Genomic DNA, 20,517 nt, shown 5'->3' with positions numbered 1-20,517 from the left:
GTTACTCGGTGAGGCAAACAGTACGCCTGCCTCAAGGCAGAGGGCGCTTGTGAGCCCACAGATTCTTGCGCTACCTACAATCTTCTTCGTGCTTGTTTATATTTCCTTTACAATCCACCTTATCAAAATGGAAGATTACATTTCCAAGCTACATGAAGTTAATTGGGGAGAGAGTAGAGGATGCCAAGGATAGAGTTAGGTGGAAACAAATGATTCGCTGTGGCGACCCCTAACGGGAACAGCCGAAAAAAGAAGAAGAAGAAGAATTTCCAGTGTTACCCACAAACTGTAAACCCGTTTACCCAGTCGCATTGTGGGGACCTCCTCATGACCAGATGCTGGTCCCCACCATGGAAATCACTGAATTTTTGGGTGAAAACTTGGTTTTAGGGTTAGGGTAAAGTAAGGGTTGGGTTAAGGTTTGGTATTAAGGTTAGGGTAGGCCACCATTAAATTAATGTACTAAATTGATGTAAAGCCCCCACAAGGAATGAAAATAAAATGTGTGTGTAGTACCTACCCCCCTGTCCTGACAGACAGGTTCTGTCCATAGAACTGCAGCAAGTAAGCTGGTCCATGTTCCCACAGACACGTAGCCGCCCAGGCTTCAGCTGTCCTAGCCAAATCACTGTCCCATGTCTGTTGGAGAGTTTGTAATTGAGAAAAACATGCTTGGCACATTTCAGGGAACAAGCAATAATTCATTAGAGAAGCAACATTTATATAGTTGAATCACTGTTATCAAAAATCAAATTTTAGAAAAAATATTTCAGGCACTTTTAGGTAAAGTAAGGAATACAGTAAAACTTTGGATTCCGAGTAACCTGGTCTGCAAGTGTTTTGCAAGACGAGCAAAATTTTTTCATAAATTTTAACTTGATAAACTGTAAGGACTGCTCGAACACAACAGTGAGCGAGTCACAAAAATAGACGGACCCAGGTGGCTGACTTCGGTGCAGACAGTGTAGTTTATTTACAGTGCTGTATAAGTGACAAGAAATGAACAGAGGAACAATGGAACCGGGTGTCGAGCATAGGAGTGTACACAGTCAATGATGGAGATGATGAGAAGAAGACAGGGCTGCGGACATTGGGACTCGCTCCTGGACTGGTCGGGTTAGGTGCAACTGTAGATAAACAGAAATAGTACATACGGTGAGTGGTAGACCTGTGTGTGCATCGACCTGCGAGGTGGTGAAGAGCAGAGTGGAGGAGGTCCGTGGTCCAAAGGAGCGGCTGATGCAAAAAAAAGGGAATGTAATCTAAGCAGCTGGAGAGAAGAAACACAAAACACTAAATACAGATTCAAAAGAACGACGGGGAACAAACGGGCCTGAGAAAAGCTAGAAAGAACTGGCAAGGGAGTGAACGAAGAGCAGGGACTAAATAGGGAGAAACTAATCAGGTGCAGCTGGTGACAAGCAGGTGTAGAGGATAGCGTAATCAGGTAAAGGGAGAGAAAACAGAGTGAGGGGAGTGAGAAAAGAGGTGCAACCGGGCAAACCTGACATAAACGAGCGAGGTCTTGCGATAAGAGTAGTACGTACGCTTTGTCTGCCGAGCGTCACTCCACAATTGAGCCAATGGTTCTTGCGCCTCACTTGTATAGTCAGCATCTGTACTGCAACAATGGCCCCCATGAAGAAAAAATTAAAGGTTGAAAAGAAAGGCGGTAAGAAAAAGGAGATGATTACAGTGGAAGTTAAAAAGGAAATCATCGAGAAGTATGAACAAGGTATGCGAGTGGCAGATTTTATAAGGGATATGTGTAAAATCTGCCATATCCTTAAAAGGAGGCAAAAGCAAGTGTCATTGGATAGGTTCATTGTTAAAGTCGCACAAAAAGAAAAAGATTTCAGCAAGCCAAGAGATGGCAGATAGCTCCTCTCTCTTGTCTCCCTCACGCCAGCCATGATTCTTTTCAAAGATAAAGCACAGGTTAATTTGTTTTATTTTACTTTTATTTGTACTTTATTTTATTTTGTGTATTTTGCATTACTGTAATCATTTTTGTATGAAGAAGTGGTTGTGGAACGAATCATCTGAGTTTCCATTATTTCTTATGGGGAAATTCGCTTTGATATACGAGTGCTTTGAATTACAAGCACGTTGCCGGAACAAATTATACTTGTTTTACTGTATGTGTAAAAGCCTGTATTTAATTAGGCATCTCGATTAAAAAATAAAAAAGCCAGATCTTCACCAGATCTTCATCAAGGCAGAAACACAACTGTTTGCACCTGGTGCTCTACAATCCTCAAGGGAGGCCAGCAGAACACTTACAGAACAGAACGCTTACAAAACCAGCCTGTAAAGTACTTGATAATTTTTTGAATGCCTGTGCACAAAAGCTTCCATTCTAAGTTCATGATACTACTGATGTCCTGGTCAAATTATACACATCTAATATTTCTGATATTGACTTTATAGTTACTCTGTGGGTTGAATCTGCTGTATTCACACAAAATCCTTCCCAGGGGGCTGTGCAGAGGTGTGGCTGTGTTTATCCATGCTTTAGAGCATAACCACAGTGAAACAATCACAAAACATTTTAATTCCCTTATTCACTTTGTTTTTGTTGCCACTGCTCTCTCTCCCTTTTCACTCTCTAGCTCTCTCTTGCTCTCATGCAGACCTCCAACACCTCATCCCGCCTTGCCCTGTTTAGACAGGAGATAGGGTGAACTGGTCTCAGCAATAATACTACCTCTCATTGCAGCATACTACCTCTCATCCCACCATGCTTGGACTATACCTTTTACACAATGGCAAGGCTGAAAACTCTATTTAGAGTAAAAGGAATAGAGGTTATTGAACAAACCATAAGAAGAAGAAGCTTTATTTTATTGTCATTGTAACACGTACAATAAAATTTTGCTTGGAGCCGAGAGGCCTCGGGTCGCTGCATGCAGACGTGCCGCCATCACGGGCAACTTGGGGGCGTTCAGTGTCTTGCCCAAGGACACTTCAAAATGTGGACTGCAGGCACTGAGATTCAAACCCTCAACCTTCTGGGTGGGAGACGACTGCTCTACCCACCGCACCACTGTCGCCTCCCAGCCGCACCACTGTTTAAAACTGTTGCAAAAAGAAGTCTACTAGATTTTTAAAACTGATTCTCTAATATATCCTGGTTTGAATAAAGAAATAGATTAGAACAGGGGACCAGCCATTTCCTCTTAGATCTCAGTGCTACTTTTAACACCACTGATCACAACATCTTATTACAGAGTAGAACATGTTGGAATTAACAGAACTGCACTATTCATCAGATAGATTCCAATTTGTTCATGTTAATAATGACTCTTTCTCACAGACTGAAGATAGCCATGGTCTAACGCAAACCAAGTCATAGTTTGACTATTTTACAAATATACATACACTATATTGCCAAAAGTATTCACTCACCCATCCAAATCATTGAATTCAGGTATTCCAATCACTTCCATGGTTACAGGTGCATATAATCAAGACCTAGGCATGCAGACCACTTCTACAAACATTTGTGAAAGAATGGGTTGCTCTCAGGAGCTTAGTGAATTGCAGCGTGGTACCGTGATAGGATGCCACCTATGCAATAAGTCCAGTCGTGAAATTTCCTTGCTACTAAATATTCCACAGTCAACTGTTAGTGGTATTATAAAAAAGTGGAAGCGATTGGGAGTGACAGCAACTCAGCCACGAAGTGGTAGGCCACGTAAAATCACAGAGCAGGATGCTGAGACGTATAGTGCACAGAGGTCGCCAACTTTCTGCAGAGTCAGTAGCTACAGACCTCCAAACTTCATGTGGCCTTCAGATTAGCTCAATAACAGTGCATAGGAAACTTCATGGAATGGGGTTCCATGCCGAGCGCCTTCAGATTAGCTCAATAACAGTGCATAGGGAACTTCATGGAATGGTGTTCCATGGCCAAGCAGCTGGATCTGAATCTTACATCACCAAGTGCAATGCAAAGCACCGGATGCAGTGATTGAAAGTACACTGCCACTGGATTCTAGAACAGTGGAGACGTGTTCTCTGGAGTGACGAATCACGCTTCTCTGTCTGGCAATCCGATGGACAAGCCTGGATTTGGGAGGTTGCCAGGAGAACGGTACTTGTCTGACTGCATTGTTCCAAGTGTAAAGTTTGGTGGAGGGGGGATTATGATGTGGGGTTGTTTTTCAGGAGTTGGGCTTGGCCCCTTAGTTCCAGTGAAAGGAACTCTTAATGCTTCAGTATACCAAGACATTTTGGACAATTTCATGCTCCCAACTTTGTGGGAACAGTTTGGGGATGGCCCGTTCCTGTTCCAACATGACTGTGCACCAGTGCACAAAGCAAGGTCCATAATAACATGGATGAGTTTGTTTGGTGTGGAAGAACCTGACTGGTGCTGACCTCAACCTGATAGAACACCTTTGGGATGAATTAGAGTGGAGACTGTGATCCAGACCTTCTCATCCAACATCAGTGTCTGACCTCACAAATATGCTTCTGGAAGAATGGTCAAAAATTCCCATTAAGGATAAGGATAATCACCTTTATTGGCCAAGTATGTTACACACAAGGTTTCCGATACAGAACCGATGGCAGCCATCTGCGGCACCAACTCAACCAATGGCTCTAACCATCGGGGCAATGGGGAGGTTCAGTGTCTTACCCAAAAACACGTAGACACGTGGACTGCAGGGACCGAGATTCAAACCTTCAACCTTCTTGTTGGGAGATGACTGCTCTACCCACCGCACCACTGCTGCCTTAGCACACTCCGAAACCTTGTGGACAGCCTTCCCAGAAGAGTTGAAACTGTTATAGCTGCAAAGGGTTGGCCAACATCACATTAAACCATATTAAGAATCGGTTGTTACTCAAGTTCATTTGCATGTGAAGGCAGGTGAGTGAATACTTTTGGCAATATAGTGTATGTGTGGATGTAAGCCCAACTATATCTAGTTGGCATCGCTCCACCTCCTGCACAAGCTCCGGCTCCTTTCCCACCAGAGATGTGACATTCCACGTTGCTAGAGCTATCCTACATAGCCACAGATCAACACACCCAGGTGCCCGACTGCGCCTGCCACCCGACTTAAATTGCACCCGACCCTGATTCCTTTTCCTGCAGGTGGTGGGTCCACAGGGCAGTGGCACCATGCCATTATTTCGAGCTGTGTCTGACTGAGCCCCATGGGTAAAGGCCCGACCAGCAGAAACTCACCGGTGAGCTCCCCTCCCAGGTCTGGCCCCAACAGGGTGCCCCGGTTTCCCTATTCCAGGTGAGGTAGCGCAACTCGAAATTGCCAATTTCATCAAGGTTTTTTTTTTTTTCCTCCAACGTGAATTAACTTATTCCACTGTACCATAGACCACCTGTTGTTAAGAAATGATTAAAAACAGATCAGTGAAACACACTGCTGGTGACATGTTTCTTTATTGCAAAACATCAGATGCATATTTGTTTAAAATATTGCCCCAAAAGCTTTAAATGACCATAACTTTTTAAAGCATCTTAACTGCGCGTGCTCGAGATCTCATTGTGTGCCCCCTAAATAAAAATTTTATAAAACTTGGTTATGAAATTAAAAAATGTGGAATAACAATGATAATCACTTTTGGCCAAGTATGATACACCCACAAGGAAGTTGTCTCTAGTACAGAACTGAGGCAGCCATCTCCAGCACCAACTCACACACACTGATAACTGATCTTCACAGAAACTGTATGCAAAGCACATCAGCAGATTGGCCCAGCTAGATACTGGGACTCTATTTTATTAACTAGGAGCCTGTTGCTGTTTTTAGCATTATGGAAAAGAATACCTAGACGTCTAGGGTGAATGTAGTGTCCCCCAACCAAAAGGGAAGGATATTCTGAAAGATTTTGAAGGTCTGATGTAAAAACCCTTGTAATGATCCAAAAAGTAGGCCATTCAGTTTACAGGGGGGGAAGTATTACATTATTTATACATGAATTTAGGTTTGTAGAGTAATGTTAGTTAAATAGCGCTAATGTAGAAGGTTTAAAAAGGCCAGTCATTCATAACGTGCAAATACCTCTGTTCCTTATTTTTTTTTATTTATTCATTACATTTTTTCACGTTTAGTACCTAAAAATAATATAGGCATATTGTTTTGTTTTATTTACACGAAGCCTCCGACTAAATGTGCATATCAGCTTTTCTTACCATATACTCCATGTTGGCAGCAGGTGGGAATACGCTGGCTCTGACTTGGTTGTGATAATCCAGAATGGCCACCATGTCAGCCTGACTGATGAACCGTTTCCTCCGTACTCTGTGGACACTGGGCAGGGAGCTGGGTTTAGGTGCTGGAGTTAGGCTGAAGTCGGACAGCTGTAGCTCCGGAGACCTTGTGGTGTTTATAACCCGCCCGTTAACTCCGCACAGCAGGGCTGAGCAGGACAGAAAATAAAGGATTCTCATATTTACACCTTTGAAGTATCTCAAAAACATAACAACCAATCAACCAAAAAAACAAAACAAAACAAAACAAAACAAGACTGTGCCCTGCTTTTCCCCTACTGTTAAGACCCAGCGGTTGAAGGACACTGTGCAGATGCTCTTTAATCAGTCATCTCTGAAGGTGACCGGGTTCAGATTGCCCCCGTGTCTTTCAAAATAAAACACACTGCGCAGACGTTAACTTATTTCAAGAGGTTGGGTAAATTAAACGTAATGCGCTATTTCACCGTGTAGTTTGTTGCATATGTCTAATAAAACACACTGTGTAAGTATCGGTGAAGAATAGGTGTTATATAATTTTTGGTTTGTTTCACAATAAAATACTGGAACAGAGCACATGGTGGAGAAAACACCAGATGCAAAGTTTTAAAGCAGAATTAAATGTCCCTGTGCTTTTTTCTTTGTTTGTAGGTAAGAGGCTACTACCAACTAGCTTATTTTTCAAATGTTGTTTTAATGCTTTTCTTTACCAATGTAAAGCATTTTAACCACCCTGTGTTTGAATATACAGTAGGCTATGTGCAAGCATAATTAGATAGATAGATCTGACTCTGATGGTTTCCTCAGTTCATTACACGGTATTTAGAATGGATTTAAACATGTCCTGTAATAAATTGTAAAGTCTTTTAAACAAAAATAGATAATAATATAAAAATGGTTTGACATGAAACTTTTAACAGCATTTGGTTGCCAGACCTGAGGTGCTTTGGGGCAGAATAAGGTGCTAAAAGATTTATAAGTTTATAGGAAACTTAAAGAATCTTAACCTAATCTGTGTAGGGAGCTGGTGTTAACCTGCCAAAGTATGGAGCACTATTGTCTCTGAGTTTACTGTTTGTCAGGAGCCTTGCTGCCAGTGACCATTGATGGAGCTATGTAGAGCAGTGGAAGTGGAGCAGGAAGAGCATGTCAGTCTAAATGAATCCACCCCACCTACTCACAGTAAGTGTCACATCCCTCGAAACACAGGCCAAGGTGGAGGTGTGGCAGCGATCTTCGACTCAAGCCTATTAATCAACCCTAGACCTAAACATAGTTATAACTCATTTGAAAGCCTCACTCTGAGTTTCTCACACCCAAACTGGAAACCTCAAAAGCCAGTTCTATTTGTCATTGTTTACCGTCCACCTGCCCCATATTCAGAGTTTTTAACTGAATCCTCAGACTTTGTCTGATTTAGCGCTTAGTACAGATAAAATAATCATAGCGGGTAATTTTAATATCCATGTAAATGCTGACAATGACAGCCTCAACAGTGCATTCAGTTCATTATTAGACTCAATTGGCTTTTCTGTAAATAAACCCACTCACTGTTTTAACCACACCCTTGATCTTGGTCTGACATATGGCATCGAAACTGAACACTTAATAGTTTTTCCCCAAAACCCTCTTTTGTCTGACCATTTTCTAATAACTTTTGAATTTCCATTAATGGATTATATTCTATGTGGGAAACAATTTCACTACAGTAAAAGGCTATCTGACAATGCTGTTACCAAGTTTAAGAAAATAATTCCATCATTATTTACTTCAGTGCCATGTGCCAACACAATGGAGGGAGGTCACTTTAACTTTACTCCCACACAAGTCCTTAATCTTGTTGATAGTGCTGTAGCCTCCCTGTGTAACACTTAATACCATTGCCCCTCTGAAAAAGAAGGCAGTGAAACAGAGGAGGCCCCGTGGTACAGCTCGCAGCTCTGCTCCCTAAAGCAGGCATCACAAAAATTGGAAAAGAGGTGGTGCTGCACTAAGTCAGAAAAGTTTTTCTTAGCCTAGAAAGATACTTTAATAACCTATTAAAAAGCCCGTTGTAATGCCAGGACCGCATATTATTCATCACTAATAGAAGAAAATAAGAAAAGCCCAGGTTTCTTTTCAGCACTGTAGCCAGGCTAACAAAGAGCCACAGTGCTGTTGAGCTTAACATTCCCTTAGATCTCAGCAGCAATGACTTCATGAGCTTCTTTACAAATAAAATCTCAACTATCAGAGAAAAAATTAATTAAATCATTCCTAGAACTCTTACAGACATGCCATCAAGTACAATGGCTTTAGAAACATCTGTCAGACCTAATTTATACTTAGACGGCTTTTCTCCCATAGATCTCTCTGAGTTGACCTCAGCAATTGCTTCATCTAAATCATCAACATGTCTCTTAGACCCCATCCAAACAAGGCTGCTCAACGACGTCTGGCTCCTAATCAACACGTCCGTATTAGATCTGATTAACCTCTCTCTATTAACAGGTTATGTTCCACAGGCTTTTAAACTTGCAGTAATTAAACCTCTACTCAAAAAGCCTACTCTTGACCCAGGTGTCCTAGCTAATTATAGACCAATATCCAATCGCCCATTTATTTCCAAAATCCTTGAAAAAGCTGTAGCAAAGCAGTTATGTGACCACTTGCACAAGAATGATTTGTTTGAGGATTTTCAGTCAGGTTTTAGATTATATCATAGTACAGAAACTGCATTGGTGAAAGTCACCAATGATCTCCTCCTAGCCTCAGACAAAGGACTTGTCTCCATACTTGTCTTCTTAGATCTCAGTGCTGCTTTTGACACCACTGGTCACATCATCTTACTGCAGAGACTTGAACATGTTTAAAGGAACTGAACTAAGTTGGTTCAAATCTTATTTATCAGAAAGATTTCAATTTATTCATGTTAATGATGAATCTTCCACACAAACTGAAGTTAGTCATGGCAATCCACAGGGCTCTGTGTTAAGTCCAATCCTCTTCACTTTGTACATGCTCCCTTTAGGCAAAATTATCAGAAAACATGGCATAAATTTCCATTGCTATGCAGATGATACCCAGTTATATTTATCTATGAAACCAGATGAATCAGATCAGTTGGTCAAACTTCAAGCATGTCTTAAAGACATAAAGGCCTGGATGACCTGTAATTTCTTGTATAACCATACAGTTACATTAGATGACACAGCTCTGGCCTCCAGTACTACTGTGAGGAACCTTGGAGTTATCTTTGATCAGAATAGTGATGCTGAAAAACTGGTCCATGCATTTGTTACTTCCAGGCTGGACTACTGTAACTCTTTACTATCAGGATGCCCCAACAGATCTCTAAAAAGCCTCCAGTTAATCCAAAATGCTGCAGCCAGAGTACTGACAGGAACTAGCAAGAGAGATCATATCTCTCCCATATTAGCTTCTCTCCACTGGCTCCCTGTAAAATCCAGAATAGACTTTAAAATCCTCCTACTAACATACAAAGCCCTTAATGACAAGGCTCCATCATATCTTAAAGACCTCATAGTGCCTTATCATCCCAACAGAGCACTTCGCTCTTAGAGTGCAGGTTTACTTGTGGTTCCTAGAGTCCACACAAGTAGAATGGGAGGAAGAGCCTTTAGCTATCAAGCTACTCTCCTGTCGAACCAGTTCCCACTCTCAGTTCAGAAGGCAGACACCCTCTCTACCTTTAAGATTAGACTTTAGACTTTCCTATTTGATAAGGCTTATAGTTAGGGCTGGATCAGGTGACCCTGAGCCTTCCCTTAGTTATGCTATAGGCCTAGGCTGCTGGGGGACCATGATGCTCTGAGTTTCTCTCCTCTCCTCTCCTTTTCTCCTCCCCTCTTCTCTCATCTTCTCTCCTCTTCTCTCCTCTCCTCTCTCTTCGTGCATCTATGTACCACCATTACATGTCACTAACTGTGTCTCCTCTCTCCTGCAGTGTGTCCTCTCTCTCTTCCTGTACCTTTCTGCAGCTTGCCCTGGCTCTGGAGCTCTACGTTTCAGATGGGCAGTCACCAGCCACATCAACCTGACCAGTGTTTGATTGTTTGTTGTTGTATTTTTTGTCTCTTGTTGCTTTTCTTTTCTTTTCTCTTTCTTCTATGCACTCATCACAAATGGGTCGAGGCAGAAGGCTGCCCACCAAGAGCCGGGGTCTGTCAGAGGTTTCTTCCGTTAAAGGGAGTTTTTCCTCCCTGCTGTCACCAAGTGCTTGCTCAAGGGGGATTTGTTGGGTTTTCCTCTATAATAATAATGATAGTAGTAAGGTCTAGACCTGACTTTTTAAAGTGTCCTGAGATGACTTTTGTGGTGATTTGGCGCTATACAAATAAAATTTGAATTTGAATTTAGAGACAAATCTGAGACATTTTAAAGATTATTTGGTTTGTTCCCATTACATTGTTTGTCCATGTCCTCCAGAGAGTTTTCTGAACGAATGCCCATATCAGCAGAAGGTCTAGAAAATACTGCAAATCACAACTGGGAATGAAACTATCAAATGATGTGACAACCTAAAGGTTACAGTTTCACTGGGTTTAGGCACAGAAATGATTGGTTATGATTAGGGAAAGCTCATTACATAATATTATATTAGATCTAATGTTATCATTACACACATTTACACCACTACAGCAATATATACTTTACCATCTAAAGTGCTAACAATAAAAAAGGTGCATTAACTAATCTACACATAAATCATAGATCAGTTTGTGCACTGCTCATTTTTGTTACAGTTCTTTCGCCTCATTCAGCCTCTGTTCACACGGTCTGACTATGGCTGTTGGGCCTAGTGGTATGTGTAACAGTTAGTCCATTAACCTGATTATACAATGAATCCATTGTAGTACTTGTGGTCTTATTTCTAAAACCTAATGGATTGTGATACCTTTTTGTTGTTTGTTTGAAGAGGTAGGGTATGGCCCACAGAACAACTGATTAGATTTTGGTGCTTATGTGTATTTGGATAAAAGATTTTTAAAAAATATTATTAACCACTGTGAGTGCTGGAAAGGTTGTTGACTGTATAGTCAGTTCAATGTAATTTATTTCTATAGTGCAAATTCACAGCAACAATTGTGTCAGGGCACTTTACATAATCAGGTCTAGAGCTTAGACTATTACAAGAAAAGCCCAACACATCCCCTTTGAGCAAACACTTGAACATGGGGGAAGGAAAAACTCCCTTTAACGGAAGAAACCTCCAACAGACCCCGGCTCTTGGTGGGCTGCCTCGATCGATTGGGGTGAGTGGAAACAGGAGAAAGAAAAGAAAAGAAAAGCATCAGGACACAACAGGTTGTTATGGTGACATAAAATATCAGAAGACATAACATAACATGCTATGTACCTTTCTACTCTCCATCACTGTCTTACTAGGATTAGAATACAACTCAGTATCCACAATTTACATATACACAGTACACACACATAAACAGTACATCCATCTGCACATACTGTACATATAGTATATATATACAATACATAGAACACACATACACAACTCCATACATTATATAATATTAAGTGTATATATATGTGTATATGCAATACACTCACACATACATACATTTACTTAAACACTCTACAGTAATCCAAAACTATTCCATATAATCAGTCAGTGATACACAATTAAATGTGCTAACCAAAGGGAGAGCTTCATATGAAAGCTCAGTATGAGTTAAGTGATGTTTATGTTAGGACCGGTGGGTCCAGCTAGAGGCGAGAGAGTGGTGGGCAGGACTCAGATGGCAGAATACAGGTCCTGGATTTCAAGTTCATTTCACAGTGATAGAAGGAGCAGGACAGGAAAACAAGAGGGAAAGAAGGGGGGAAGAGGTGAATATTGTAGAGCAGGAAGTAGCAAAGATTAGAAAGGATGAGGTGAGGAAGGCTCTGAGGAGAATGAAGAGTGGAAAGGCTGTTGGTCCAGATGACATACCTGTAGAGGTGTGGAAGTGTCTAGGAGAGACAGCAGTGGAGCTTCTATCTAGTTTGTTCAACAGGATTTTAGAGAGTGAGAAGATGCCTGAGGAATGGAGGAGAAGTGTACTAGTGCCAATCTTTAAGAACAAGGGTGATGTGCAGAGTTGTAGCAACTACAGAGGTATAAAGTTGATGAGCCACATAATGAAGCTAAGGAAAAGAGTAGTGGAAGCTAGGCTAAGAAAGGAAGTGGATATCTGTGAGCAGCAGTATGACTTCATGCCCAGAAAGAGCACTACTGATGCCATTTTTGCTCTGAGAATGTTAATGGAGAAGTATAGAGATGGTCGGAAGGAGCTGCATTGTGTCTTTGTGGATTTAGAGAAAGCGTACGACAGAGTGCCGAGAGAGGAGCTATGGTACTGTATGAGGATGTCAGGAGTGGCAGAGAAGTACGTCAGAGTAGTTCAGGATATGTATGAGAGGAGTACGACAGTAGTGAGATGTGCTGTAGGTCAGACATAGGAGTTCAAGGTGGAGGTGGGGCTACATCAATGATCGGCTCTGAGTCCCTTCTTGTTTGCTATGGTGATGGACAGGTTAGCAGATGGAGTCAGACAGGAATCTTCGTGGACAATGATGTTTGCAGATGACATTGTGATCTGTAGTGAGAGCAGAGAGCAGGTGGAGGAACACCTGGAAAGGTGGAGGTCTGCTCTGGAAAGAAGAGGAATGAAAGTCAGTCATGGTGAGACAGAATACATGTGTATGAACGAGAGAGAGGGAAGTGGAACAGTGAGGTTACAGGGGGCTGAGGTCAAGAAGGTGCAGGAGTTTAAGTATTTGGGGTCAACAGTCCAGTGCGACGGGGAGTGTAGGAAAGAGGTGAAGAGGCAAGTGCAGGGAGGTTGGAGTGGGTGGAAATCTCTGAATAGAAGCATGAATGTCCTTGGAGAGCTGAACATTTTGCTACCTGAAATATTTGAAAGTATGCTGAAGTCAAATTTTGAATGGGGTAAGATTTTCAAAATAAAACTAAATATTTCAAAGGCATAAGGTTTAGAAAAATCTTGAAGAGAAGCATGAATGTCCTTGAAGAGCTGAACATTTTGATAGCTGAAAGTGTGCTTAAGAATTTACCCATTCATTTGAATGGGGCAGAATTTTCAGAATAAAGCCAAGACGAAGGAGATGATAGTGGACATGAGGAAGGAGAGAAGTCATCGGCCACTGTTCATCTGGGGGCTCGAAGTGGAGAGGGTGAGCAGCTTCAAATACCTGGGTGTCCACATCAGTGAGGACCTCACATGGACACTTAACACCACACAGCTGGTCAAGAAGGCCCAATGGTGGCTGCACTTCCTGAGTAGGCTGAGGAGGTTTGGCATGTTGCCTAGGATCCTCAGCGCCTTGTGTAGCTGCATCACTGAGAGCATCTTGACCAGCTGCATCACTGTCTGGTATGGCAGCACTACTGCTATGGACCACAGGTGCCTGCAGTGAGTGGTAAAGACTGTGGAGAAGATCACCAGGACTCCACTGCCCTCTCTGCAGAGCATTTACCACCGCAGGGTGTGTAGGAAAGCTGCCTCCATCCTCAAAAACCCCACCCATCCCCAGCACGGACTGTTCACCTCCCTACCCTCTGGCCGGAGGTTCAGAAGTGTGAAATGCAGGACCTCTAGACTGAAAAACTCTTTCTTTCCCTCTGCCATCAGACTCCGAAACAGCTGACAGATGTTTATTACCAGGAAATACGTCATGTACTGATGACCTGTACTGTTTACATTCTCAGTCTGCGTATGCATAATTGAACATTGACTGTTGACTAGTGCACATGCTGCTCCCATGTAGCATATATTCTTTTATTATATGTATATTATATACATTTGCTGCTTAAAAGTTCCTTAGATTTTGTGTTACGTATTCATCTACTTTATATTTCATGGAATTCATGTAGACAGCAAAAAATTACCACCACTCACGCCGGTGAGCTTTCAGGGCTCAGATATTGAGATTGTGGACACCTTTAAATACCTGGGTGTCCACCTCAACAAAAAAATGAATTGGACCAACAAAACAGATGCCCTGTACAGGAAGGGCCAGAGCCGCCTCCACTTGTTGAGGAGACTGAGGTCCTTTGGTGTGTGTGGGACACTCCTTCTGACAATATGTGATACTGTGGTGGCATCGGCAGTTTTTAATGCTGTTGTGGTTTGGGCAGGAGGTAGCATGGTCAGTGACAGAAAGAGATTCAACAAGCTGGTTAAGAGAGCTGGTTCTGTCCTGGACTGCTCTCTGGATTCCATCGAGGAGGTGGCGGACAGAAGGATGCTGGTAAAACTAACATCCATCATGCATGACCCCTCCCATCCCCTGCACCACACAGTGGTGGCTCTGAACAGTTCTTTTAGCACGAGACTGTTACATCCCCAGTGTAAGAAGAAACGTTGCTGCAGGTCATTCCTCTCCACAGCTATCAGACTGTACAACACATCACTGCAGTGATAAGCTAGGTGAAATTATGAAGCACTATGCAATAGTCAACTGAGGTGCAATACTCAAATCCTGGGGGTAAAATGCATAGTAAAGATGCACATGTGTAAAATCTTATCCATGATTTGTCTCAAATACTTTATATTATCGTGTTTTTGAGTAGTTTTTCAGAGATCCTCATGGCTGAAATACAGGTATTTCCCCCATTGCAGGATTAATTATGGGAGTAATATTCTTGTCCTTGATTTCTTGAACTCTTGAATACTATATTTTGTCTTGTTCTTAGGTATTTTGATTTGTTCTCAGGGATTAATTGTGGGAGGATCATTCTTCATCTTGATTGTCTCTCAAATAATACATTCTGTTTGGTTTTAGGTACTTTGGACAGCAGGTGGTGTCAGGGTGCATTATCTTTAAATGCTTAAAGAGGTTGCTAGTGTTGCTGCTATGTGGCACCACTTTATTGCAGATGGAGCATATGGCATTACCTTTGGTCATGGGTGAAAAATAGCACCACACTACGCTTCTTTTTCTCTCTCGGCCATCCATGCTGCCACGTTGTAGTGCTGCTCTGAGCAGCAGAGTAAGGATTGAGGCAATGCTTGACTGAGGTTGCACAGTAAGCTTTCGGCTCTGACAACTGATAGGCTGCCATAATTATGTGACACGGAAGACCATCTAAAATATGCCTGGGCTGGTTTTGACACATAAATTTAATACCTAAAACTCTCAGAAGTGAAAACAAAGTGAATATTTTGTATTAGCACAGTGGTATAACAATATTTTAAAAAGTATCGACTCCAAAATATTGACTGCCGGGTATTGAAGTATTGATACCAGAGTATCAATACACCCATCCCTAGTGTGGTATTGCCAGAGGGGGACTCCAGAGCTCTCGGTCGCCAAGGAGTCCAGGAAACGCTTGTTCTCTTGGACCTGGTTTAGTGTTGAAATTTGATTTTCCAGTTCAATCACCTACAACTGGAGACATGCTGTGCAGAGGTGGCGGGCAGCAGTTTTAAAAACAGATTGAGGTGTAGGACTGAAATCCAATAAAAACCCAGTAGCCAAGTTAAAGCCTATCATCTTAAAACTAAGATGCCTAAAATGGACTTTAAAGGAGGAGGTAGGATGACAATAAATAAAGATCAAGCTCAACACAGCACCACAGCTACAGGATACACAAACTGTATATGGACCCCCTTGTGGCCAAAGTGTGTAACTGAGCTGCTGAGCACTTCAAGCACATAGGAAGACAAAGGCCTGAGTCATCTGCCCATTCATTGTCAATGGACACTGTGTGCTGTCACTCAGTACAACCTGCTGTATGAGACAGGGACAAAAAAAAAAAAACCCAGCAAGGCGACAGCCCAGAGCTGGGGGAAGGTATAATCTATGCAGTGACAGCTGGGCAAGAACCAATAGGGATTATCTTGATCCAAGATGGTGATGGCAGAGATTGTGAGCCAGGCTCAAAATTGTTATAATTTTCACCCATAGGACTGCCACTTTATTAAGTTGTGACATTTTTTAAGGTGACAAAAGAACCATTTAGATGTGGTCAGTCTATTTATTTTACAATTTGTTTTGATGTTTTCCAAGATGTCAGTGCCCAATATCTGACCAAGCTAGCTCTATTAGTGGGCAGCCACATCTCGTTCAGAGCACAGCAGTCTGTCGGCAAGGACACCAATGTTCCAGCTGTACATTATTACAGCCCCTGGTTCCCCTTATCATCACCCAGCATAACCTCGCAGAATGACGCAGACTGTCCTACTTTGCTTTTCTCTGTGTTGGTCTCTGTTAGGAGGAGGGAGGGGCTGCGCTCCTCTAGCGTACACAGGACTCCGTACAGCAAGAATTACCAGTAACAAACTGCATGAGCAGTTTATCAAACAGCTGCTGAACAAGCAGAACACAAACTTGTAGAGATGTGATATCTTCACTGCTTTGCCCACGGTCCTCTCACTGAAGTCCCCATTTTACCCCTAAACCAATGAGTGAATGTCTGTCATGTCTATTGTTTTTCTTGAATTACTTTCATAATAATGATATCAGCATCATTCCAAATGGCAGCAGCAGGTTTTCATGGTCAGGCTTTCACATATGAGGGTCAAACTATCATGGGACGTTTGCTTTTATGACATTATGGGAAAACACCTTTGGCAGAGGTTTGCACTCTCTGAGAGCTCTCTAATTACTTCTGTACCAACTGGACGTTGGTACTTTTTTGTTCTTCTCCTTGTCCTCAGTTCTCTCCTCTATGGCACGGTATAGTTGTCACCATAATAAAAAAATCTTTGCTCAGTATCTCATTATAATGAGAAAAGTTTCTTGTTAGAATAAGATACTTTTCTTGTTTTGTTAAGCTACTTTTCACTTTAAAAATGTGATATTTTTCATGTTATAATGAGATACTTTTTTTCTTGTTATAACTACAAACAAATATTATTGGTTTATGTATGAAATCAGTGATTCTCAAGGCTTGATTGCACCTCTTAAGCCCAGTGCTGGTCACTCTGTGTAAAGCTGGTGTCATGAAAAAGAGGATTGGGCAGATACCAACATGTGTGCATGACAGAAAGTTTATGTATTCTGTCAGCCTTCGGCCTTTCACCTCTCTTTACTTGAACATGTTCATTGCCTAATTGCCTTTGATTCTCCTCTAACAAACCCTGGCCAAAACCGATCTGTAAAATGTTTGTGAGCAGATGTCTTGCCTGATTAGGATAACGATCTAGCTGCATCTGTTGAAATGTTTTACATTCATACATTAGATGGCTGTTAGTCATGAACACCTTCTGCTATACTGGAGTAAAGGAATGGTGTAATGGCTTACATGAGATTTATTAACTGAGTTGCAGGTGGACTCCATCTGTCATTTTTGACAAGTAAACCACCATGTTTGGATAGGTGAAAATACATCTATATCTCCATGAGAGGTGAGAGTTATGTATGCACATACAGTGTAGAGTATGTATACTGTATATAGGCCATAAGCAGGAGAAGGCAAGTCTGATCTTGGAGCTGTGAGTATAGACAGGCCAGCATGTGAAAAACACCCACCCACAAGAAGGAATGGCGTGGAGAGCTGAAGCAGCAGTCAGCTACACACTGGACATAAATTAATGGAGGGTGGACATGACTTCATGGCTGACACAAACTGGGCAGGAAAGTGAATAATAACACCATTGTTACATATAGTTAAGATGTACTGTAGTGATGTTACGTGTTCATAAGAAATGGAAAATATAGACAAGAAAAAGTGTGAGCCAGTGAACCACAAGCACATGACAAATTAATATCAAAAAGGCTAAAACATGACTGCTGAATGAGTTGACTCTGAAAACCCTGCTTCAGGGACAGCCCCAATGTAGAATTTGTTTTAAGAACGTCTTGCTGATGAAAATATCAGTTGTGAACCTCTGTTTTTCTACAATTCCCTACAGTTGTAGAAAGTGGGGCCAAGTGCAGCAATAAAATCATTGTCTGTGACCATCAATCAGAAAGGAGGCAGTAGGCCTAGAATGCCTCATTTTATTTTGAAAGCACAAAGTATTTTATTTATAACACTACAGTTTTGAAGTGTCTTTGTTAAAACTATCTACTGTATAGGCCTATATTACCATGGAATATGTTTGAAAAATCAATAACATAAACTGAAATATGATTGGCTGAACTTGTTTTATGTGTCCTGTGTGATCATACATCAGCAGATACTATATAATAATACAGTGAAAATTACAGAAGTGACTCATCCCAAAAATGAAAAAAAACACACACACACATTTCACTTTGGTAAGATGTTTTATAGCCATTAGGGGCTGACATCATGTACTAGAAATTATATAATTACTGAACATTCAGCTTTTGACTATAAACAAATTGTCTTCACAGAGGCTTCAAGAGGTACTGTAATTCATAACAACCCATACAATTCTATTTTGGTCCTGTTAATAGAGTTGTTTTTGATCTGTATATCTGTGTGTGTGTGTCTTCTCAAGGCACTTTACATAGTAAGGTCTAGGAGCTTACTTTAAAAATAGAACTAGCCCAACAGGTGTGGAGCAGCAGTGGGGTGAGGTTGGGTTAAGGGTTAGGTGTTAGGCAAGTAGTGGTTATGGTTAGGGCAAGTCTCCAGGAAATAACTGTAAGTCTATGTAAAGTTCCCATGTGGAATACAAATGTGTATGTGTGTGTGTGTGCATGCGTGGATGGAGGAGGAGAGCTGAGAGCCTTTACCACCATATAAAGACAAACTCAGGTTTGCTTAAGCGGCAGGTCTCATACATCTGTATTTGTTTTTTATGTCCACTTTGCAAAAATGTTATACAACCTGTTCTTAGAAAATGAAATCATAGCAACTGCAATACAAACACAGCACTCTGCCAAATTTGATTTTGGCAAGATGCACATGGTTTACAGTATGACTGCTTTCATAAAAAATTTAGAGTTTCTGTGAAAACAGTAAAGTACCAGTTACAGTTTAATCACTTGCCTTGTTCTAATACGTTTGAGACTGTTGTACAATAATTAAAAAAAAAAAATTCTGACTAAATATTGAAATTTAAATCACACTACCAGTCATCTGAATTCTGTTGAGAGACTGCAATTCCACCCATTTCTCCAGTTTAGATAAGCATAAGCATAACTTTATTGCCAAGTATTTCAAGAACACAAGGAATGTGACTCCAGCCCCCAATGTGCACAACATAAAAACAAAATAAATACACAATATATACAAGCTAAAAAAATCACAAGTTAGAAGAGCAGCATAGATTAGCTGTTCATCATTGTAATAGCCCGGGGAAAGAAACTATCTCTGTGCCTGGTTGTCTTGGCGTACAGTGGCCTGTAATGCTGTCCAGAGGGGAGGAGTTCAAACAGATTATGTCCGTTTATATCCAGGGTGAGAGGGGTCTGCAGAAATCCTCTCTGCCCTCTTTCTGACCCATAAGGTGTACAGGTCCTTCGTGGAGGGCAGGCTGGTACCGATGATTTTCTCTGAAGACCTGACTGTCCACTGAAGTCTGTACTTGTCCTGTTTGATTGCTGAGCCAAACCAGACAGTGATGGAAGTGCAGAGAACTCCATGATTCCTCTGTAGAACTGTATTAGCAGCTCCTATCAAACAATATTCAATTTATTTGGTCCCTACATAAAAACAATTAACCAAACAGAGCAAGGTGAAGAAACTATGCTGTTGAGGGTAACTCTAAACCACCATCTCTCTTGGTCTCAGAAACAAACAATACTGGTCAGAAAATGATGTGAGACGTACTGTAGGCATCAATGAGAGATGTTCTCCCTTTGTCCCTCCAGATGTTTTGAGCATGGTTATATAATAACTGGGTCCAACCTAGAGAAGGAATCGAGTCTCATATTTTTGTTTGAACCCGACCCGAACTGACAAGCATAGTATATTGCATTTCATGTCTAAACCTGGCCTGAGCCCGACCCACTTCAGTTTCTTCTGTGTTTTTTTTTTAGTATGGCCCTTGTGTATCTAATGGATAGCACTGTCATGCACATACTGGAGCACAGCCACCATAGGCTTATCATTTTATTGTTTAATAGCACTTTAAATTAGACTAATCAACATGAATACATGTAGACCATTTTATAGTTCAAAATATTTACAAATGAAACATGTACACATACAGTCAAGCCTACTGTCCAAACCTGACTGGTTATCTACCATCTAGTCTATTCTACCTTTTAATAATGCTCCATTGTTTGACTCACAGCCAAAAAGGAAGGATATACAAAAGTTGCAGTACTTCAAAACAGAGCTGCTAAACTGTAGGTTCAACCTGTCAATATCACATCAGCACTTACAAAATCATTTTAGATGATCCTGCTGA

The 20,517-nt window shown here is 41.4% G+C and overlaps 1 protein-coding gene across 1 annotated transcript in view; it reads right to left on the bottom strand.

The window, feature by feature from the left end:
- Positions 1–20,517, bottom strand: part of LOC109971400 (peptidase inhibitor 15-like) — a 39,862-nt gene that overhangs the window by 10,089 nt on the left and 9,256 nt on the right. The window contains exons 2-4 of the mRNA XM_020619632.1: positions 6,167–6,284; positions 1,155–1,236; positions 521–639 (exon numbers count right to left, since the gene is read on the bottom strand). Of these exons, the coding sequence (XP_020475288.1) occupies positions 521–639; positions 1,155–1,236; positions 6,167–6,284 (319 nt within the window). The remainder of the gene's footprint in view (positions 1–520; positions 640–1,154; positions 1,237–6,166; positions 6,285–20,517) is intronic.

This window comes from Monopterus albus, unplaced genomic scaffold (genome assembly GCF_001952655.1).
Source record: "Monopterus albus unplaced genomic scaffold, M_albus_1.0 scaffold223.1, whole genome shotgun sequence".
NCBI lineage: Eukaryota > Metazoa > Chordata > Actinopteri > Synbranchiformes > Synbranchidae > Monopterus > Monopterus albus.
This window is presented reverse-complemented; position numbering and strand designations above follow the sequence as displayed.